The sequence below is a fragment of the Ricinus communis genome, chromosome 10 (genome assembly GCF_019578655.1).
Source record: "Ricinus communis isolate WT05 ecotype wild-type chromosome 10, ASM1957865v1, whole genome shotgun sequence".
Lineage (NCBI taxonomy): Eukaryota > Viridiplantae > Streptophyta > Magnoliopsida > Malpighiales > Euphorbiaceae > Ricinus > Ricinus communis.
This window is the reverse complement of record NC_063265.1, coordinates 11,532,814-11,555,847: the sequence shown is the minus strand read 5'-3', so window position 1 is coordinate 11,555,847 and position 23,034 is coordinate 11,532,814. Positions and strand designations below refer to the sequence as shown.

At 35.6% G+C, this 23,034-nt stretch overlaps 1 protein-coding gene across 1 annotated transcript; it reads right to left on the bottom strand.

The window, feature by feature from the left end:
- Nucleotides 1-617: 617 nt before the first annotated feature.
- LOC125368677 (protein MON2 homolog) lies at nucleotides 618-21,680 on the bottom strand. The gene is given in 49 exon segments (XM_048370149.1): nucleotides 618-786; nucleotides 1,384-1,585; nucleotides 1,676-1,800; nucleotides 2,210-2,349; nucleotides 2,794-3,118; nucleotides 3,522-3,750; nucleotides 3,824-4,007; nucleotides 4,105-4,226; nucleotides 4,490-4,613; nucleotides 4,814-4,926; nucleotides 5,027-5,142; nucleotides 5,252-5,337; nucleotides 5,451-5,527; nucleotides 5,530-5,578; nucleotides 6,763-6,944; nucleotides 7,052-7,191; nucleotides 8,244-8,302; nucleotides 9,039-9,087; nucleotides 9,180-9,232; nucleotides 9,352-9,483; nucleotides 9,577-9,708; nucleotides 9,806-9,849; nucleotides 10,342-10,407; nucleotides 10,410-10,527; nucleotides 10,689-10,775; nucleotides 11,372-11,431; nucleotides 11,523-11,588; nucleotides 11,734-11,818; nucleotides 12,526-12,623; nucleotides 12,787-12,844; nucleotides 12,928-13,055; nucleotides 13,168-13,313; nucleotides 13,971-14,034; nucleotides 14,765-14,834; nucleotides 15,569-15,621; nucleotides 15,705-15,724; nucleotides 15,727-15,784; nucleotides 16,742-16,843; nucleotides 16,956-16,972; nucleotides 16,975-17,011; nucleotides 17,113-17,167; nucleotides 17,652-17,707; nucleotides 17,859-17,896; nucleotides 17,899-17,975; nucleotides 18,314-18,469; nucleotides 18,549-18,622; nucleotides 19,596-19,685; nucleotides 20,578-20,763; nucleotides 21,417-21,680. Coding segments are annotated over 49 exon segments (4,941 nt in total). The 5' UTR covers nucleotides 21,522-21,680; the 3' UTR covers nucleotides 618-698.
- Nucleotides 21,681-23,034: the final 1,354 nt, after the last annotated feature.

Here is a 23,034-nt window from a genome sequence, read left to right as displayed (position 1 = left end):
CACAGGCGAGTAAATCTCCATTTAATTTGAACAAAATTCATTCTGCAGATTGTTTTGGCATTTGAGGTAAAAATTGTAGAAGGGACCGATTGGTAGCATCTCATCTCCAGAATTAAACATGAGCTCCACAACTTGCAATAACAGCTACAGGTTGCTCAACTAATTTATTTTCAGCTTTATCTTGAAAGGAGGCTCCGCATCACTGAACCTGTTAACAGATACTGCAGAAGGTTCCACATGTGCAACTGCATAAATTGGATCTAACCTCACTCAACTCAGTGATGGGTAGGGACCGGGCATATGAGTGGGTGCGAGGATGCTTGGCAATTTATTTGCCGCAGCCAATAAGTGTGAAGCTCAAATTTTGCCTGTGCAAAGTCTTGCCTGTGCTTTGCACAAACAGGTCTAATGAATCCAAAGTCGATGAAAAACCATTTATATTACTGAAGAACAAAATTGTACATTATTTCAACACCACTGGGGTTACAAGAGAAACTATAACTGACCATCAACCTCATACATGAAATGTTCACTCAAAAAATAAATCCTCTAAATACCACGAAACCCTACATAATACAACACTAAATAATGGAGGATAAGAAAAAGAAAATTCCTCACCTGCGCCATTCTATGAACAAGTATATTCCACGATAACTCAATTTCATAATTACCCGTTTTGAAATTCATCCTTCCATGTATCAACTGGAAACCCCAACCTTTTCAAGCGCCAATTCTCCGGTGATGAGTCTTAGTAGCGTTTGCACCAGCTCTCTGACTCTTGCTTCCCTGCCCAATAAGGATTGCATAATATAATCTCATTTTTTGTAAATTGCATGAGTTAGCTGGGTGTGTGGGGTTGTGCATCCATGCAAGCATACTCTGTGTTAAGGTATGCATATTCATTTTATTGCAATATGCTTCATATAGCTAGAGTGGTGGTACTGATCATTGTGACGTTAAATAACGCTATAATTCTGAAGAAAATGACTCATTCAAAAAATGAATCTTATAACTTAAAGAAATTCATAGCCATGGCCTACATTAGTTGAGCTAACCAATTCTAGTAGTTCACAATATGGTCTCACGTTTATGAACTGTTGCTTCTACCCTACATGTATTATTCATTCCTAGTCTATTCTCATGTCTCTGGCTTCTAAACCGTTCTATACTGCCTCTTTTTCAAAACCTACACCACTCTGTTGAATTTAAAGGTACGACAACCCCAGAGTTTAATTTGTTGTCTCAACCAGATTTCAATACATCACTCCACTCGACATGCAACAAGAAAGTTTTTGGAAGTTAACTAAGCTCTCATCCATTAGTGTTACTTATACTCCATGTTTAGTCTAGTGACAGAATTTTGCTTCAAAAACTTATTCTTACCTCGTTATTACAAGATCACAGAGGGAAGGAAAGAGAACAAATAGATGTGGATGTTTGCTGTGATCCTCATTTGCTAGAATACTTCTCAAATGAAGAGGCAAAGGGAGAGTAGATGATGTTTCAGGATGTATACTTAGATGGGCCAGTTCTTGAAGGACATGAAACATTTCTTCAAGCCTTGCAGCTGGTAACCGGCGTTCACCTGCTAGAACAGTTAGAAAGTTAAACAGGCAAAACCAAGAAGTTAGGATAAACATTTTCACCAATTGTTTGGTAAGTTGAAGCTAAATACCTAGGTCCTTTTCGTCCATCAGAAATCTGTTGAAGATGCATTCACATCTAGTAATAAGAACCATGATTGAGACTTTGCTGACTTCAGATCTTGTCAAGTTCCAATTACTTGCTTCATTGTCATACCTGGAATCACTCTACTGGTTAATCAAACAATATTTGAAAAGAAAGGTACAGCAGCTAAAGCTTTTCTATGATAATATAATTTTGTAAACATGGTAATAAGAATTGCATGGGATGCATTCTGAAAATCAACAAACGGTACTAATGCAGCACAATGAATTGTACTAGTTGACAGGACTACTGATGCTCACAATTTTCATTCAGTTAAAATGGCAACATCAGTATCATATTAAGAATGAGCTTATCCATCAATACTTCTAACTAAAGCAACAGCTTGGACATTGAGTTCCATAAGCGCATGCTCAAGAAAGAAGTAAAAATAAATTATGACACTTGAGTAAAAATAAATTATATGACACTATCTGTTTTCCATATAGTACCTAGATCAACAAAATGGATCTAAAAGTCTTACCTACTCAAAAGAAAAAGCTTCTGCAAGCAAGCTAGGGAGAACCTGCTACAATGAAACGGCAATAGTTCGACAGTCTCAACAGGCAAAGAGCATGTGCGTGATGCACAACGGTCCATAGTCGATACTAGTCGCTCCAGAATCTATCAGATAACAAAAATAAAGAATAAGCAAAAGCAAGGAATAATCTTCCATCAGAGCGTCAGACCCTGAGAATATTTTGCAATAACCTTAAGGAAAATGTTGGTAATTTAAATGATTAATGGACAATCCAACTAGAACAACTCAGGATTCTGCTAATGATGATTATTGCTATTCATATGGTGTGGATCACCATATGAAAACATCAGAAGCACAGTGAAGGTTGATCTAGGTATAAGATGTAATAGCTTCAAGACTCAAACCGGATGACAAAGTTGCTAAAAGTAGCTAGTGCACAAAATTAGTTTACAAGACACCTACCACTACTATTGATAGACCTACCAGACATTTTCTAAGGACCTCCTGAAGCACATGATATATGTGCCTAGTCATAAGGCCCTTTTGTTAGATAGCTAATTTTACAGCTGCACAGATAAGAAAATTACGTCAATTGGTGCATCAATTGGTGAGTTAAGAATCTCATCACCCAGAATATGTAGAAAGGTCATCTCCAATGCCTCATCTGCTCTAAGTGCATCGGCTGAGAGAGAGTTGGAAGGGATGGCACGTCCGCAACAACCCACAAGAAATATTTCGTAAACATCTGCTACTTCTTTCCAGATACGCATTCGTGCAGGTCTATTGATTCTCAAATCTGATCCATAGTTCATATTAAGTTTGCAAAAATCATCAACAAGAACACGATTGAAGCCTTCAACAGCCAATCGCCAAAGTGACCCATCTGGATTGTCTCTTCTTGTTGTCATACACCTACAAATAAGATCAATTTTGTCATCTAAATGGGCAAAAAGTTTCATCTGACTAGCAATTACAGCACAAGGGTGACAGTTCCCTGCATTTTTCCTGGGATCCATCTGTCATGGCTCTGTAATTTCAAGTATACTAACCCAACCAAACAAACCATTCACATGATCACTTACTAGTATATGAGATGACAAAAAATTTCTTGCGACTTCATCTACAATACACAGAATCTATAAAATTTCCGCACAATGGTCATGATGCCCAGTTTAATGCAGAATCACAAAAAAATAAACAAACACATCTATAGTTTATATCCACATCTTCTCATAACAGATCATAAATCATGTACTCATGACAACAAAGCAAAAGGCAGCAAAAACTAATATAGAGATTAGAGAATAACCACTACCTTCCAAGGCTCTGAATAATTTCAGGATATATGATATACTTTTCAGCTACTGGAGCCTGTAGGAAAAGATCTATCAGCACTGAAACAATCTTTTCTGCAAACACATAACTTGGGATTCCACCCACTGCAGTTGTGGTTGATCCAGAATGCTGACGTGGAGCTTCAGCTTCTTTTGAGATCATGGAACCTGTACCATTGGGTACTCCATCCCTTCTCTTCATATTATTGCCTATAATACGTGAATCTTAATCATTTTAGTTTGATACAAATTCTGGTGGATAGCTACCAAACCACTTCCATACCTGGGATATTGCCACTTATGCCGGCTTGCTTAACCTCATCATCCTCATTTCTTAAAGAATCTGATCTTGGAAGATATTGCAAAAGCTCCCTATGAAGTACTAGCCACATTGAAGAGATACGCTCTGTCGGACGTAATAGTGGTAAGATTTCCAGTACAGTTCGCAGCACAGGTGGAACATGTCCCTGGGAAGAAAGCAACACCAATTTCATCAAACACGGTTCCATTCGGAGAGAAGTATATCATGAGTATGTTAGAGATAAAAAAAAAAAAAATACTTACAAATTCACTTTCAAAGTGATCAATAGTGGAAATGGCTTGCTTAACTACCAAATCTATTATTGCAATCAATTGAGAGAACATCTTATCATCAAACATCTTTTGTGCCTGCACGTACAGCTCACCTACCAAGAATTCGAAGAGATAAAAAAAAAAAAGCAACCCAAAAGCACAGTTCCAAACTCAGGGCACAACTGCTGTAATAGTGACAGCAATAATTGATATCATATTCAACAAAGCAGAAATGGTGATGTTACTGTCAGACATTACATTAGTTTACAGGGGAGGATATGGATTACTATCACGAAACAAATATGCTTATGCATTATCTATGCTCAATGTGATCCAGGATCAGGTAAAAGTTAATCAGGTTGAAGTAAGGCATTACCAAGACCATGTAAAATCTCCTGCTTCACCTTGCTAATTGCATTATTACTGTAGTTTGGTGATGTATGAAGAACATGCTCGTATACATCAAGTACGGAGTTAAGGTACGGCATTGGCAAATTACCCTGAAGCATGAAATCATTTCAGTTGAAGAACAATACGTACAGTTGATGCTACTCTCTTACATGGGCTGAAACTTTTAGCAATCAATCACTACTATTTTACAGAGTTACAGTAACATGCAGTTTAAGAAGATTTCATGTGACCCTAACTATTTTACTTGAACAGGAAGCAACAGCTGTATTTGTAACTATTTGATTACTACCTTGTGACAGTGGGAAAGAACCGTTGTCTGCAGACAGTTTATTGCAGCAATAGTAACTTCTTTACTACCATTTAGAATACTATTATTTACCAAAAGAAGCAATGATTCCCATCCTGCGCAAAAATAGAACATCATGTAAAATTCTTATGGATTTCCTAATATATAGCCAAATTTGACAATATCAAAACACATGAATAGACAATACAGAAGTACCTGACCAGAAATTGCTTAAGCTACTGAGAAAAGGAAAGAAAGAACGTAACAGACGTGCTACCCCACCAAGGACCAGCACAAGCGTTTCATCCCACTGTTTCTGAACTGTGTTACGACTGCAAGTTCATGATAGAAGATTAATTAGATTAATGTTCTCAATCAAATGGCAAAAGAAAAAATCTAAACTCAGATGGTGCACAATTAAAGAATGTTATACAGTTATACCTATGATGAATCAGCATGTGAACTGCTTTTCCTCCTCGAGTTCCTAGTTCTTTCCCCTGTGATTCATCTTTTGATGACGTTGCAGCCTATAGAAAGATACAACTCCCATCAAAACAGGCAACAAAAAGCTATTAATAGAACTTTTACTAACACTCTTTATTCCTCCTAAACAATTTACCACTTCTGGTTACCATCATACCATGTGAGAAGCTCGATCCAGAGCAGGAAATACATATTTCCAAAGACAGTCCTCCCACATGCTTTTTGAAAGTTTTGTCCATGACTTCCAAGAGTTTGAAAGAGTGTCCTAACAGCAGCATTTCTAACCTGAAATATAAATTAAGTTCAGTCACTGTAGCGAGAAACTTCAAATCCAATAGCTATAACAGTAAATAATTAATTCTTTATAACCTCCTGTATAAAGCTCCATAAAAGAAAGGAATTAAATACAAATGGCTGAAACTGAGAACATTTTAGTTCCATGCATATGGCTACATTACTTGGTATCCTCTAGATCTTGCGTGCAACAGGATAAGTAAATGGATGCCTATGCACATGCACATGCACATGCACATGTAGAGGTACGACTCCACCCACAAGGCTTCATTTCTAAAAGGACAGCCTAAATAAATCCATGAAAGATTACAAACATAGATATTTTCTGCACATGCAGGCAAACACAGAGAAGTTACTCCCGCTTATAAGACATTTTCTCACGTAAGGAGACAAAATACAGTAAGGTACATTCTTAAAATATGAGCCTAATGTAAAAGAACATTTCTATTAATCCTGCAACTATGCAGAACCATCTCAACTAGAGGGGCATGTACAATAAATTAAAAATGTAATATTCACAAATTTTAACATTTAAATAATATCTTGTAATGATAGCTTGGAATATCTGCAATCATAACAGATGTTGCCTATGTAATTAACATGTTAAAGAGGTGCAGCATCTTTTTCTTGAATGTCCTCTGTCCAATTTAGTCTGGGAAAAAGTTCCATCAGCCTGCAATATAAAGAGAAGACCTTACTCACGTAAAAGAGACGTCTCATGGTTTTGCAAGAAGGCATCTGGTAAGAATCTTCAAAGCAAAATTAGAGGGGTGGCTGTCTGTGCTTCTGTTTATTGTATTTGGAGAGCCCGGTATCTGGCAGTTTTTTCAAGGAAAAGTCGGTTCTGCTAATGAGATTTTTTATCAAATCAAGAATCTGGTTATTCTTCGCTTTGCTCATTGTATTGATGGGCAGGAAGTTAACAATCTTAAGACCATATAGTTGTTAGTTCGGGTTATGTTCTTTTCCATGCTCTGTTTCACTGCAATGTTTTTGAGTTAATGACATTCCCTTTTGGTTTGTTTGACCAAAAAATAAAAGTTTCAAGTCCCATAACTGAATATCTAGCTAAATCTTGATTATAAGGTAAATTACAACAACGTTTAGCAAGTGTATGTAGTAGGCTGCATGAAAATTTTGCAAGGGAAGTCCATATTGAAAATGTGTCAGCATACCTCTGGCCTCTCATCGGCTCCAAGCCTTTGAAGTAAGGAGAAGACAGAAAAAAGCAACTTGTCACAATCAACAATATTTAATGAGGGACCTTGGTCGTTTACTTTATCAGGCAGTTCTAAAGTCTGCTCTTCCTTTGATTCACCAACCATTTGCTTCACATTGGGAGGTGCATCAAGACCACCTGTATTTATGTAGCACAAAAAGATAATATCCATAAAATTCTGCTTCAAGGACAGCTGATAAATTAACAGGACCCCAAGATTTAGTAGGTTCCAAAGGCAACTTAACTTGTTTCCTTTTCTTCTGGAGGTCCATGCAGGATCCCCTTGGCAATAAAATCAGTTGTGGTCCATAAGAGGCCTATTGCTGTCAAACTGATATTTAACTCGGTCTTCTGAGCACTGTAGGCTCCAGTGACATCCACACATCTGCAATGTCAACAATGTCACTCATATAAATTTAACAGGTGCTAGAAAGTGGCAAGTTTAATGCCATTGTCTTAATGGGAAGTAACTAGCAATCTTAAATTTGCACGAGGGCCAACAGAAACTCGGCCATTAAATAACAGTTGAAGCCTGATCCCCACAATTCATCTATTAACCATTGAACCATAAGAAATTATGACAGTAGCCAAAATTTTAACAAAGAAATGTTGAACAATTTAAGTTATCTTCCATGATGTTTCCTAAATCATCTAATAATTAAGGCCAGATTTTTACCAACACGGTGATATTGCAGAACGTGTCTTTTTCAAGAGTTGCTCCTATTATTTTATTCCATTGGCAAAGAGAAGAACAGTCACAATGTGAACCAATTTGTGACCGAGTATCAAAGGAAGAATAACACAAGAAGAACTTTCCAAACCATAAAGTTCAAAAAAACATGTATGTGGTTTAGCATATGTTCCACTTTAAGAATGTGTTTTCCTTTTTGTGACGAATCAGTGTACGTGCTTTTGCCCATTAGCAAAAGACAGCATTTCACTGTAACACTGAGTTTCTGCTGATGTAGCTTAAGTTATCATCTGATGTGGCGCTTGTGGAAGAGGATTATTGATTATAGTGAAATACTGTCTTTTACAAACAAACAAAAGCACGTAAATTGATTTATCATGATTAAAAAACACAAACTTAAAATTGATAATAAGCAAATTACAAGCAGAATTTTTTCAAAATACAGCATATGTGCCACATCAGATAAGTGAAGCCACATTAACAGAATCTCATGGCATTATATTGAAATACTGTCTTTGCTAACAGACATAAGCACATACACTAGTTTGACACAAAAAAAAAAAAAAACATGTAGTTAATGTTAAAATATGCAAACTATAATGCAAGTTCTTTTATCTTTTCCCAAAAAATAACATGCAATTTCTATAAAATATTTTCAGGATCCATTTTTTTTCTCTAGAATATGAAAATACATTTTAATACAACCAAAACAAAAAAATCACGAACTGCTAAATTTTGAATCTTACACATGGAGACATTCTGTAGGTATGGAAGAAAGACCGTCATTCATAATGACTCGTAGGCTCTGCAAGAAAATAGAATTCACCAATACATGTTGATAGAAATGTCTTAGCCATTAATGTAAACAAAGTATTTTACAAATATTTATTGTAGTCAAAAAAGGCCAAAACATCATAAAAATCCTAGAGTAAACAAAACAGGTGCTAAGAAAAAGAAAAATATCAAGGGATTCCAGATTTTCTTCTCCAATCAATCACTTTTTGCTGAAATGAATCCAATAAGCCACATCTTCATACTCTCCGTTTTCCCTTTGTCATACTGATTTCATTTTATTTTTCTTTTCCTTTTATTTTGCTTGGGCTATTTTCTTGGGCTAGTGAGTAGTGATTCTACATCTTCCCAAAGATGTAGGCCAAAATAATTTATAGTGGAAAAGTGGATCCATATAACTGATCCTGATTAATGGGAATAAAGCTTAGTTGAGTTGTATGAATGTTACAAAAGTCAAAGGATGCAGGTAAAATTGAGAGGATTGGCCAAAACTGAAAAAGCATGCAGTTTTTCTTGGTTCTTTCATCATGTGACGCAAGTGTAGAGCACATTAGTGCATTCAGGTTCAATCACTAAAATTACTACAAAGACATATATGTATATTACAAAGAGAAATGCACATATTAAAGGCACAGGAAGCATTTGTCAAGGTCCTGTGCATTCCCTATGTATGCCAATAGCCAAGCTGTCAAGGGAAGATTATAATAATGAATTGTCAAAAATGAAGTCTCAGCCATAATCTAATTAACCTGGAATCCCAAGGTGACAAGATCTTTCTCTGCTGCATCTGCAACAGACCTGAAGAAGCAGAAAAATAAAAGAATCAACCAAGGAGACAGAATTGGCATAAAATGGGTTATTGGAAGCAGAATATTACACAAATGCTAAACCTTAACATTTCAAGAATATTTGGCCAGCTGTAATATAATTTCTCTCCATGCCTCTGAAAGAGGAAAAAAATATCAATAAACAAAAAGGCTATCAGAAGCCGTAACATAAGCTGATAACAAAAGACGATGTAATAAATTGAGCTGTAGTTCATCTTCAGTAGTGCCATGTTACCTCTAGGACATGAAGAAGAATTTTCAAGGAGCCAGCACGAATATCAGAGCTTTGAGTGGAAAAATACAGAGCTCTAAGTGGAGATATGACAGAACATTCAAGAAATCTCATTTCTGCATGCCTAGTTTCCACCTAGACAGCGAAAAAAATAATAAGCAACATAAAACCCTAACATGAGTAGACTATTGACTTAGCCAACCATTGAAAAGTTTGAAAGTTACTAACATCATGAGATGTCCCATGTGGTCTGGATGAAATGTAACCCTGGAACTGTTCAGAACCTAAAACAGCACATATTGATTGATCTAATGCATCAAGTGCCATATTTCGCAGATGCTGATTAGAATTATTAGTGAGCTGCAAGATGGCCATCCAACATCAAAGAGGTTCTAGCATCAATTGATATCAAAGGGGGAAAAAGAAGAAGAAGAGGAAGAAGATAAATATGAGTTACCTCTAGGAAATGACCCACAATATGATCCCACAGTGGCTCCACTCCTACAATAAAGTAGGAGAATGAAACCCAAAAAATGATGGTGAAATATAACATGAAGCAATAGCCCTAACTTTCTATGACTTTTAAGAAAGGATGCCATATGCAGATCTATGAATTTCTATTAGTTAATTTAAAATGATAGAAGTAGAATACAGTCTAGAAGATGAGTGAATTGAAAATAGAACATTCAGTTTATCTTCTGGTATGTTAAAATTAGTAAATGTAAGAGCCTTCAGTACAACTATGAGCAGCTTCAAAAAATAGTCAATACCAATATTTACTATAAAAGAGGGAGATGGGGAAACTTGCTTCAAATACTCTTAGAAGTAGATAAGAAACATGTAGAGTATAAAAGAGAAGATATTAATGATAAGTAGTAAATGCATAGCACTCCTGACTCCAGATTAAGCCATATAAATACAATCACATATGATATGCACAAAAAAGAGGATAAAATTTCATTGTTCGGACTACTGTAAGATAATATCACATACTGTGAAGATTGTTGACAAGGATGGATATCATCCTCTCCACTGAAAAACTGATGCTTCCAATCTTTGATTCATTGCCAGCCCAAAACTGCCCGATGCCTCACACATGCATTGGTGTGACAACTGACTTAATGCAGAAAGAAGTGATTTAACTGCAGATATGTGCATCAGTGCTGAACTCTCGAAAAGCTTTATGAACCAAGAAAAAACTGGTCAGAACACATAGTTAAATATCTTAAAATTGTGTCTAACAGAGACAAGAAATAAAACTGGAGAACCATTTACTAGGAAAAAGAATTAAAATTGGTCAGAACTCTTCTACCAAATGGCACAGAAGGAACGCTACTTGCCTGGGAATTCAAAGAAGACAGAATACTAAAGTCACTGTATTGGCTAGAAGATTCTCTTAGAAGCTTTGGAACAGCCGTTGAGACTTCCTGGGATAAAAAAAGAATATAAGAAGTTCATTTAAAATAATTTAGATACCTTTCCTTGTAAGAGAAACATCTCTAGTACCATACAAAAAGTGAATTCAGAATAGAAAGGTAACATAAATTCAACTTTGAGCAGCAGACTTATTCAAGTTCAAAATTCATAATGTGCAAAACTGCACATTTTAGCATTTCCAGTGCGTGATAAGAAGTAAAAAGAACATAGCAGGCCCATCTACAATAGTAACTGACATATTGTTTTTTTCTTAGTTAAGCTCCTCAGGTATATTGAAAGAAATAATTAAGAGATGGCAGTATTTTTTTGTGCTTTAACTTTCAAGTCAGAGTAAAGTATATTAAGATAAATTTAAACTTAGGGTGTACTATATCAAAGCATATTGAGAATCACATCCAAACTGCTTACATAGTGCAGATGATACAAAAAGTTCACACCAAATTTCTAACAGAACATGTTCTGCGGGAAGAGTATAATTATCATTACTGAGTATTTTCCAAGACACGTAATTTATTTATTTATATCCACCATGGCCACAAATCAGTCGTGATTCAAATCTTAACCAGAAGAGATTTTCTAAGATTACCTGTGTGGTGGCATGTGGGGAATGAATTGCTCGATCAAGAGCTGCTAAAGTTTCCAAAACCTGTATTGATTCATAAATTACAAGCACAAGTTGCACACTTCATATTCTTCATAAAAAGAATATTAAAAGAAAAGCAGCAAATCAAACATACTAAAACCCATGATGGCCCCAAAACATTGTGCAACCGATGAGCAATGTTGAAGAGAGTCCTTAGAGCCTGAGTTGCCAGAGAAATTGCAATAAAATGTACATGTAACTAAACAATTGAATATTAGAAATGATGGATTTTTACAGAGAAAGAAAAAAAACTTACAAGAAACAGAGAATGAAGGAATATCACATAACCAAGCCTAATAAAATACCTGCACATTCTTGGGAGTAAGAACAACATTATCCCTCTGTTCAACAAGTAATTCAGGACGCTTTGACCCAGGAGACTGTACTGCACTGCAGAAGTCTCAATTTAGTCCAAAATCTTAGCATCAAATGGGACTGAAGTCATGAAAACAGAGAACTGTTATCTTACAGTAAAGGATCTAGCCCTAACAAGTTTAAAAACTTGAAGTTAAATAAGAAAACTTATGCGACAGTTGTCTTGCAATGCACATGACTTAAGACAGAGTAAATCAAGATTATTTCAGCTATTACTAATCATAGCCAGCAACCATATCACCACATGCGTCTTAGATGAGGACTGGCATCATTGAAACTACAAATAAATGGCAATAGTTGATGTCTCCAAAATGACCACCTTAGATCAACATTAAGTCACTAACCATTAACAGCAATTATTCTGTTCTTATTAAAGAATTTCCCCTTATTCACTTTTTTAGAAATTGTCATCAGTTTGCTAACCAATAATAAGACCACCAGCAAACTCTAAATCCAAAAGAAAATGCTCATGCACATCCCTCTCTGTCTTCCTCGCTCTCTCTCTCTGCAAAACCATTTAGATCTTTTACGTAACCACTTGAGAATTGCCAAACCTTTTCCAATGTGATCAACAAACTTTCTAGACCTACTGACCAGCCACATCCCATTTCTTCTATACTTGGTGTACAACAAATATTTTACAAAGATCTTATTTACCAATTTGTTTTAATTCTGAAACAATCCACATGACACTGCTAACTGAAATTAAAAAAAAAAATTACCTCTTTTTCTCTGCTTCATTTGGGAAATTAATAGTAAATTTGCAAAGCGATGCTAGAAAGGAGTTCAAAGGTTCTACAGCATTAAGAACCCCACATGCCTGAAAAATAAGTCACAGAACAATCAGATAATTGCAGCATAAATGAGGAGCATTATATTTACATCAGCAACAGCTAAACCAGAATAACAATTTGAATGATCGACTTTTGTGGGCCAAAAGAAGTGAATGCAAAACAGCAAATGCAATTATTTAGACCATATACCTGAGTGAATGCTTGATATCCCTTCAATATTTCCAACACAATAGCCTCTCCTTGTGACCTTCCACATTAGCTACACGTCAGATAAGCCTAAATTTGGTTTAGTTCTTTAATTACATCTTCTCAAAGAAAATTTCAACAAACCTCGACAAAATAAGGGACAAGGCATCAAGGATGGTCAACCACAATGAATCAATCATTGCAATGCAAAGAACAGCAGTTTTCCCAGTGAATTTTGCCACAGGTTCATACTCACATCTGGGAGATTCAAGCTGGTAGTACCAAGAGAATGTTAAGACCTCTTCTCCTTTTTGTTGTTTTTTTTTCTTTTCTTTTGGTGTGTTGGGCAGACAACCAAGAAACTAAGATGAAAAAGAAAACTACCTCCCCATCCACTGCTTCATCTGTCAAAGTAGCTACAGTAAAGACAACGCCCAACAGCCCTTCAACCGCCAATGTAATTGCATGAGCTTCACTGGCAACCAGGACAGCAGCATTGGATGCATCATTATCCAGACTCCATTCTATCCCTGCAGCGTAAAATCTGTGATGCACTTTATAATCCGCCCAGTCACTTAAGTTTCTAACTCTTTTACAACCTTGAGCATGGGGAAAAGAGAAATACACATCGGGTCCACATGTGATGGAATATGTTGGAGTCTTCTGAATCCCACAACAGATCTATCCAAATGGTTGTCATGACCAAATAATTTAACATTAAAACAACTCAACAACTAAAGAGATTTCTTAACTAAGCCTCGTAATAAAAAACAGTATTGTCCACCAGCTATCTAAATAGAAAACCCACATATTGAATTATTTTACGCCTGATATAATTAAAGGCGCATTTTTCCAGTGAGACATGATTTCAAACATTTGAGTATCCTTCCATTTAAAAATTCACAAACTTTCTCTTAGATTGACCAATTCCCATCATCATCCATCTAAATCAAACTTGAAAAGAAAATTAAAACCATTTTAAGATCATACAATGATGTAATTCTGCATTATAGATTATCAAATGAAATATACTTAAGTTAGTTTTTATCTAAGAAGTTTTTAAGTGACTTTATCCCAAATATGAATGTCACGAATTGGAATAAGACAGACAGCTTTCTGAATGTAAAATAGCAACAAGATAGACTAATACAGTTGGTGTCGCTTTTGCCAATTATGAGAACAATTACCTTTGGCCTTGCTGCTAAACATCCCTGCAACAGCTGTCAGGCTCTCCTCACTTGTTTCTTGAACCTAACATGTCAAAAACACAGAAACTCAACTACTCAATTAATGATCCAGATATTTTTTCTTAAAGCAGAATGTGTATGAGCATGCAAAAAATTGAATCTAATATTAGAGATAGAGGAATTCATAACTAAAATGAAAACAGCCACAACCAAAAGTTGCCCGTCGATCTTTTAACTTGGTTCAAGTAGCCTTAGCCTCAAGCCAGTAACTTATCAGTTAACAGATACAAGCGAAAACTTCACATACTTAAGCTAATGAAACATTCTTAACAGCAACTGGTTTCTATTTTACCTACAACAGTCAAATAACAACGTTCAAATTAGACGTCTGAACCCAAGAACCCTACTGCCTCCCTTTCTGTTTGGAAACTTGGAAAACAAGGATGGCAAATGTTGACAGCAGAAGCTACAACGCTGAACTTTGCAGCAGCAGCTACACAAATTTTCCCAATGCATGAGTTTTCCACATTCCAAAGCTGTGTAATTCATACTTAGGATTACCACCCATGAAGATCATTAAACATGGCTAAAAACCCACCATTAAGACAGTAGAAGAAATACCCTCCACAAATTACATCGATCTCTTCCAAAATAGAATAGTTGAGCATGATACAGAAAGTCAAATCTTTCTTCCTCGCTACTTATAAGCTATTCCTTAAACTAGAAATTAGTAATATGGTTAAAGGAAATTAAAGAAGGTAGACTATATAAGTAGAAATGATTTAATAATTCACCTGTACACTTGAAACAACTCGAGCAAGAGCTTTAACCATACCCTCCACAACATTTGTATTATTAGGATGCCTACATAATGGATGCAAATGCAATGGTTATCCATCGTAACAAAATGAAACAGAGAGAAAAAACGTTGCTAAAAAACCTATTTTTTCTGCAAGTAAGATTTCATTCAACGTCTAAGAACACTATATTCTAGCTATACCAAGTTTCAAGCTTTGTCGAGACCATCTAGGGTAGAAATGACTTGTGGAATCACAAATTTCCAGAAGTAGTCCTTTTCATATCTTTTCATCTGCTATTTACAAATGTGTAGACACACCCCTCCCTTCTGAAAAATGTACTTGCATAAAATAAGTAATTTATTAGATCAGATGATTCAAGTAAGAAATTCTTCAACAGCATCCAAGCTTTTCCCATGCTAACTGATCTGCTTATATTCCTTGTATGCCCACTTCTGCAGCGATCTCATCAAGCGCAATGTTTGTGTGTGCTTAAAAGTGCAAAACTCTCCCACCAGAGAAAGGAAATTACCTATTTTGCTATACTAGTGATTTAAACAAGTGATTCTTCAACAATAGCCCTAGCTTTATGAAATCACTTTATCATATCTTGCCCGTCGAGGAGCTTGGTCTTGGATTATAAATACATCTAGTTTCACTTTCATCCATATTAAATTGTTATTCTTATTAGCACCACCATTTATGAAAGCAACACGGTGATTGAGAGAGATTTAATAACAAAATATATGCAACGTGGAGCACAAAGTAAAAGATCCAGAGAAGAGAAACCGGTGAGCTTACATATCAAAGTTCTGGAAAAGAATTCGTAAAGTCCGCGCCTCCACACAGAAACCCTGTCAAATTGCAATCTGAATCAATAAAGCTCATAAGTGCTAGGGAAAAAGTAGGAATTCACGGCTGTTGTTGTAGAGATTACCCTCAGGATCTCAAGCACAGTATACGATGCCATAATGGTAAATCAAGAAAAGTAACCTTCACAAGCATACTCAGGAAAACCTGCATCAACGGGTGGAATACTCATTGGATACGAGATATTTACTAGCATTGTGGTCAAACTTCATGCAAATAGTGCGTGACACACACATACACAGAAAAGAGTTTATGAGATATGATTTATGCAAGACCTTCAACTCAATCTTGACCATAGCCATGTGTAAGTTTTAGGATTTTAGAACAAGCATAATAGCAACAGTAATTCAGTTGTTGTTCTGTATTTCAGCTGTGTTTAGTTTACTTTATCCTAGTATTTGCTTGTGCTCCTATAAATGTAGAATTACTGGATGTGGGGAAATTATTAAGTGGCAGTTATTTTGCTTTCTGTATTTAAAAGCAGGAGAATATGAAATGAAAATCAAGCTGCATCTGAGGAAAAAAAAAAAGGAAAAAGCCTCAATTCCTTAAGAACTTGAGATCGAAGGATCTCTTAGATAGAGCCCTTACTTCAGCAAGTAGCCATAGGTCATAAAGGTGGGAAGACATAACACAAACAGCAGGTTGATTTTTAGGGTTTTCCTATTATTACACTGTTAATTACCCCAGAACCAGATCGCAAAGAAGGACCCATAACAGTAAGTATGAAATATTAAAGAGAAGTTGTCCATGAAATAGGAAGGGCATGATAGATCTTGTTAAAATGACAAAAAGAGTATAGCTAGTCCACAAATTAGGTAAAACTGGACAGAAGTGAGTTAACTAGAGATCAAACCCTTCTAGGGACACCTCTGACAGAATTTTGTTTATTTACATCAGAATTTTGGCAAAGCTACCGAATTATAGCTACTCAAGACTAGAACACAGAAGCAATCTATCATAATGCAACATGTTAATAAGGAAAAGAAAAGGGAAAAAAGAATGAGAAGAAAGAAGAATAGCAAAACACAAAGTATCACATCCTTTCAACTGCGTTATAGACATATCACTTCAAAGTAAGATCATTATCGTAGTTGAACATACCTCACACTCAGTAATAAGGGATGAACTGTAAAGCCTGATTATATGAGCAACTGATCGCAAGACCAGCCGACAAAAGGAAGGTTCGCCAGCTTCTCCTTCAACCTGGAGGATGAGAACTCAATGGTAAAAGATGTATACAGAGAACACCTCCACTAGATGGCATAACATTCCTAGACAGATAAAGATCTATCCAATCTTTTTAAAGAGAAGCTACCTCAGCATTGGTGCGAGTGAAGTCATCAAAAGTGAACATATCTGATGACGCATGACCTGCCAAGTTTCGATGTAAAATTTATAACTAAAATATTCTGATAGCATGCTAAAAAAAGAACAGAGATGAATGTTCATGGTGAAAATATTCGTGCTATTACCTGTTCATAAGCACCCAAGGTCTTGAAAATAGCAACATAATTGGACAGAATGAACCTGCAGGATGGCAAAGTTAGCACAACCATGTAATTTTCCATATATAGGTTTGATTGAATGGAATAATCTTTAGAAAAAATTGTTTTCCTAGTATCACATTTGTATAAGCAAAAAACTATGCTTCTGGAGATAGGAGTGGTCACATTGACTAAGATTCAATTAGTCAAATGCTATTACCATGTGCGTATGAGTGTAACTAAATTAATAAAGTCCTACACAGGCCCTCCTATAACCATACTTAATTATTCATTTATAGAATAAAGTGATATCTAGAAGAAAGTAAACCCATTTACATTTGAGGAACACATTCTATACATTCAAAAGAGTGATAAGAGCCGCTGAACTAGAACAAGTTTTCGATAAGTGCACGTGCTTTATCAATAACTGATATGTGAGTATATTGCAGACGAGGCAATGTTTGCAGTTAGCTAATTGTTGGGGCATTTTGACAAGGACATAGAAATGGAAAAGGTATATTTCTTACTCAAGTATATCAAGTGCAAATATCCGTTGAAGAGAATTGACACGTAACCAAATTGCCTGTAAGATAAAAGAAAAAACTTTGTTAAAAATGAATAAGAAATGGCACAATTTGACACTCTGAGCTAATCTTTAAGAACCTATAAATTATTAAACACCATTTTTCTAAGCAGGTTAGGGAGACCATTTAGTAGTTTCAAATAGCACATACAGATCCACCTGCAGCAAGAGCTGTCAGGTCCTCAAATGAAGCCCAAGCTTTCCAGCATCTGTTAGGATCTCCCTCATCAGTAGTTGCTCTCCAGAAGCAGGTTCATGCGCCAACAGCCTGTTCATTCTTGGATTAGATGCATGGATATGATAGAAAAATTGCATATTTAAAAGTAATTGCACACCAAAAGGATTGTCTGTAGAATGTAGAACCCACGACTCCCTGCAACCCATTCTAATATATGGGTACATACACAAACATAATATGTCTGGAAATTCAAAATTACACTAATTGGTTGAGAACATGCTATACCATATCCAGCAAGATGTGAGCACACATATACTGGATGCATACCAGTTATGTATATTACATTTACAATGTACAAACTAGATTATACCACCAGACAAGACTCAGCATTTTTTATCAACAAATGACTTCCATGATGGTTAACATACTCTGAATGATTGATACTGCGATTAACATCACCAGTAACTGAGCTGGAACGAGAAATATGACCTCCGGAGCCAAACTTTCTTGCAGGTAGAGACTCAGCATGAACTACATGATCAAAAATTAATGCTACTGCCTGTCTGAAGGTAGCTGCAGCAGTACTGAATGTGGTAACAGAAATAAGAAAGTAAGCATAAGACCTCTCCTCATCTAATACTGGCTTCTAACAATTTAACTTACTTTCGCACACTGTCGGAGGATCTGTTATTTTCAAGAAGCCGAAGACATATATAAAGGGCTTGAGCCATATTCTCCTGAGATAAATAGAATAGTTCAGGCACAGACACATTTAAGACCCCATCCTCAATGTCTGAACTCCAACCAAAGAAAGGAAAACCTTAAAAAACAAATAAACAGAGGGACCACGCGACAGCAGAGAATATGTGTTTGAGTTATGATAGGTGAAATATTTGCCAGAAATCTTTCTGCACATACCCAACATGCATATAACTGAAAGGCAAACATTTTGGACAAAGATAGAAAGTAGCCAAATGTGATGGCAAATTACTTATGCATGCCGTGAGTATTTTAACATATTATGCAACAGATATCAAATTAGCACTCAATACATGGCAACTTGTATTAACCACTTTCCACATATATTCAGAGTATCACATATTAAGGTTGATAAATGGGCTTGGGTAGACCTCATTCCCAAAAGCTAGCTCAAAGTAAGAGGGTACCTAATCTACTTATATACACTGTAACTGCCCAGTATCCCAGCGATGTGGGATAAATACAATTTCTAACACCCTCCGTCACGCTTAGCGTGACATGCAAACGGTTGGGTCCAACCCCATCATCCCAGACACAAGGCTGGCTCTGATACCATAATAAATGGACTTAGGTAGAACTCATTCCCAAAAGCTAGCTCAAAGGAAGAGGGTGCCCAATCCACTTATATACAACAACAGCCCATTAACCAAGCAATGTGGAATAAATACAACTTCTAAGAAAGGTCATTTTTCCTAAAATATTATCAGCATACTTCCTATAATCCACAGGACAAGACTAAATGTTCATGTATTCTGACTTCAATACAAAGTCGATAACTGAACATAAGTACACAGAATCACAATACTAGAAAATTTTTCACATAAATCAGTTATAATGCTTTCTTTTTCCAAATTTCTTTTTGATTCATCAATCTGGATAGACACCTCATTGTAGCAAGACCACATTCCATTACACGTACAGGAAAGACAAAACCAAATAATTGATGATTACCTCACTCTCTGGATGTAACCGAGACTGAAATATGATTAATATAGTCTGTAAGGTCTTGAGTTGAACACTCTCATCTGCCATTTCAGCATGCTGCATGGAAGAGAGAATGATGCATAAGAATCTTTTAAAGTATCTAATTGCTCATCATAAAACGAACAAAGCAACCATAATTGGGTGCGATTTTTCATGAAAAAGAAGAATCCCACTAAATCACCAAAATGTCCAATCTAACTTATAATAATTAGTGCTTCCCAGCACTATTCAAACTAAGGAGAAATTGCAGTATAAATTTGTCTCCATATGTAGTTAGCATGTAGTAACATGAAAATTTTATCCCACTGGATATTTGAAAGGGATAAGAGATCATGCAAATCGCAAACATAATATTTAAAAGAAAAATATGTTTGACCACACATAACTGTTGATGGTAGAAAGAATTGGGATGCGCATAAGGGGAAAATCAAAACTGATTGCATATAGGACTAAAAGGTCCTGTGATGGATCTGTAATAAAGCCGGATAACTGAGTACCAAAAAAAAATCTGAAAGCACACATCATGTAGGAACTGGGAGAAGGAAAGGTCAACTCATAAAAAGTATTGATTTTAGAAAACAATGCATCACATTATTTTATTTCCAACCAAAACAACTAATTAAATTGTTGTAAGTGGGATGTATAGGACGAGCTATGGAAGAAGCTATATGTTACCAAACTTACTGGAAATAAGTGGAGCATTTCAAAACAAAATTACAAGTCTTGACACCTTTTCTACAATACTTTTGTCTTTAATTATCAGTATTGGTAATACGAGAAATTTCTAGTTAATCATTCTCATAATGAAATGCACAACTGCCGGTGTTTGTTTATCAGGATCATTTTTTGTCAATGCACTGAGTGCAACACAAGTTTCATTTCCATTTGCTAAATTCAATACGGAGTACAAGTGCATAATCTCACATGCCAAGTAAAAATAGTAACTTACATCTTTTAATGTGGAGAGTATCTCCTTCAAAGCTGATGGAGCAACTGCATCATGGGAAATTAGCTTTTGCAGACATGAAAGTCCAATTACGCTCAGTTTGACAGTTCTGACCTCACAAGCCATCAAAAGATTCAGTAGAATATCCTCATTATGTGCAATTTCATTAGGACTTGATAGTGAACGAAGCTGCAAAAACAAGCCCAGAAATAGAAAATCCCAATTTCAGCTGCCATATCAACAGCCATCAATAATGGACATTGTCTTTTAAAAAAGATCATGATGCACCGCAATTTTGGACTGCCTAAAACAATAGCGATACTGAATATAGTATCAACTTGGATTCTTCCAGAAAGTAAAACTTAATTGAAGCTCCATTTGACCTTGGAGAATTTAAGGAAATAGCAAATGTATCAGAATCTAAATTGTATAACTTTTGATGCACACTAATGAAAAGAAGAAAAAGAGAAGAAAAAACACCCCACGCAGCAGTCTTACAGACCTATTTAAATAAACCAGAGTCGATTTTAGAAGAACAGACTAACAACGATACTCCAAGTTTTTCACTCTTCTACTTTCCATTTCTGGACGTAAACATGTTAACTTCCATAGTTTCAGATAGATACTATAATCACTATTTTAAGGTCAGCTTAGTTAGTTCTTATCACTAGTTCCTTTCAAATTCAACAAATTCAATCATACGAATATCCACAAACATATACTAATATTACCGCTTTTTTTTTAATCAAACAAACAAAAGGAAAACAATAAGCAACAAAAATCAGAAATTAGCTCATTGTACACTTAATAACATACGGATGAGTGAGAATTCGAACTCTAACCTTTAAAATGGCATGCTCTGCTCCGTCTTTAACGGCGGGGTAACGCCGTCGCGCTTCGGCAGATAAAGCGCGAAGGTCGGATTCCAAGACCGCCATGAATGCCATAGCTAAACTAAAAGCTAGCTCGCTGTCAACTCAGCGGTGCAACAAGGAGTTTCTGTGAAGACAGAATAATGCTAATAATCAACGATTGGATTTGAGAGAGAAGACATAACTTTAGATCGATCAGTCACACTCGCAGAAATGAAACTAGCAACCGAGCAGTAGATCTTGGAAATTAATTTTCTTTTCCTTTTTCTATCGCGTGTGAGTGACACGTGTGTTTGGGCTTAGTTTACTAATGGGCCTTGTACTGGGCCCATCGAACTTAAGCAATCACGGCCATATTACCATTACTGTGATTCACAACTCCTGAAAAATGTTTACACCCACCAAAAAGAGTTTACCCTTAAGAAAAATACAATTTATATATTTACTGAGAGTAATTTTGGGAATATAGATAAATTGGCCACTCAATTTAATTTTTTCACTTAATGCTATTATTAATTATGTAGATTAACGAATGAATTAGAAAAATAAACACTTTTAATCAAATTTTATGCTTAAGAATCTCATGAATTTGTATGTGCACTTATTTTAAACCACTCATTAGTTTTAGAAATTTGTCTCCACTCTTAATCTTACACAAAGTCCATTTTAAGAAACACAGCTGTGCATATAATTCATATCTTCACTCCTCAATTTTAGTAACATGTATGTGGATACAAAAAAGATTTATATACATATATATATTTTTAATTAATTATAGCCCTGTGGAAATTTAAACCACAAATTCTTTTATAATTTTTATCAATTTGCTAAAAATAAGGCATTGTTTCTCCATTATTTAATCTCCATATCAAACTCGAAAGATCATTCCATTCAATTTATCTCTCATATTTTTGTTTGTGTTTATTTACCTTTTAGTTGAGGCAATCATTGTTGTTGTTCTGGTTGGCGAAGATCTTCAATAGAAAGAAACACATGGCAATGGAGAAAAGATGGTTATGTGTTTCATTCTATGCATTTTGATGTTAGGAATGGCTGAATTGCCAATAGTCAAGTCATCTTGCCTCTCAGATTGTGCTGCTAAATGTGAGAAAACTTCAGTTGTACCATTTATGTGTAGGCTTTCTTGTCCTGATAACTGCCCAAGTGAGCCTTTCCGAAAAGCTACCCGTAGAAGTGGCGGTAGCGGACATTGAAGAGTTTAAGATTTTCGCCAACACTTATCATATTCAGTTTCCAATATGATAAATTTAAAAAGAGAAACATATCCGAATTTAAATAAATATAAAATACTATAAACTATTTTTATAGATGATATGGGTGACCAATCCATTACTGTAATTATATTTATTTGTTAAATGTAATTGGTGTATGTTATTATCAAAGCTTAATTTCATATCCAATTCCTTTTTCTTCTTGTGATCTGAATAGCTAGCCAGAACAGATTGACATTTACCTATAATATTCTTCTTATTTATTTTGCCCATGAAGTTCTAGTATTTATTTATCAACCCAACATGAAGTTCTCTTTTTTATAATTTTTTCTCTTTAAGTTGGCTTTATTTGTTAT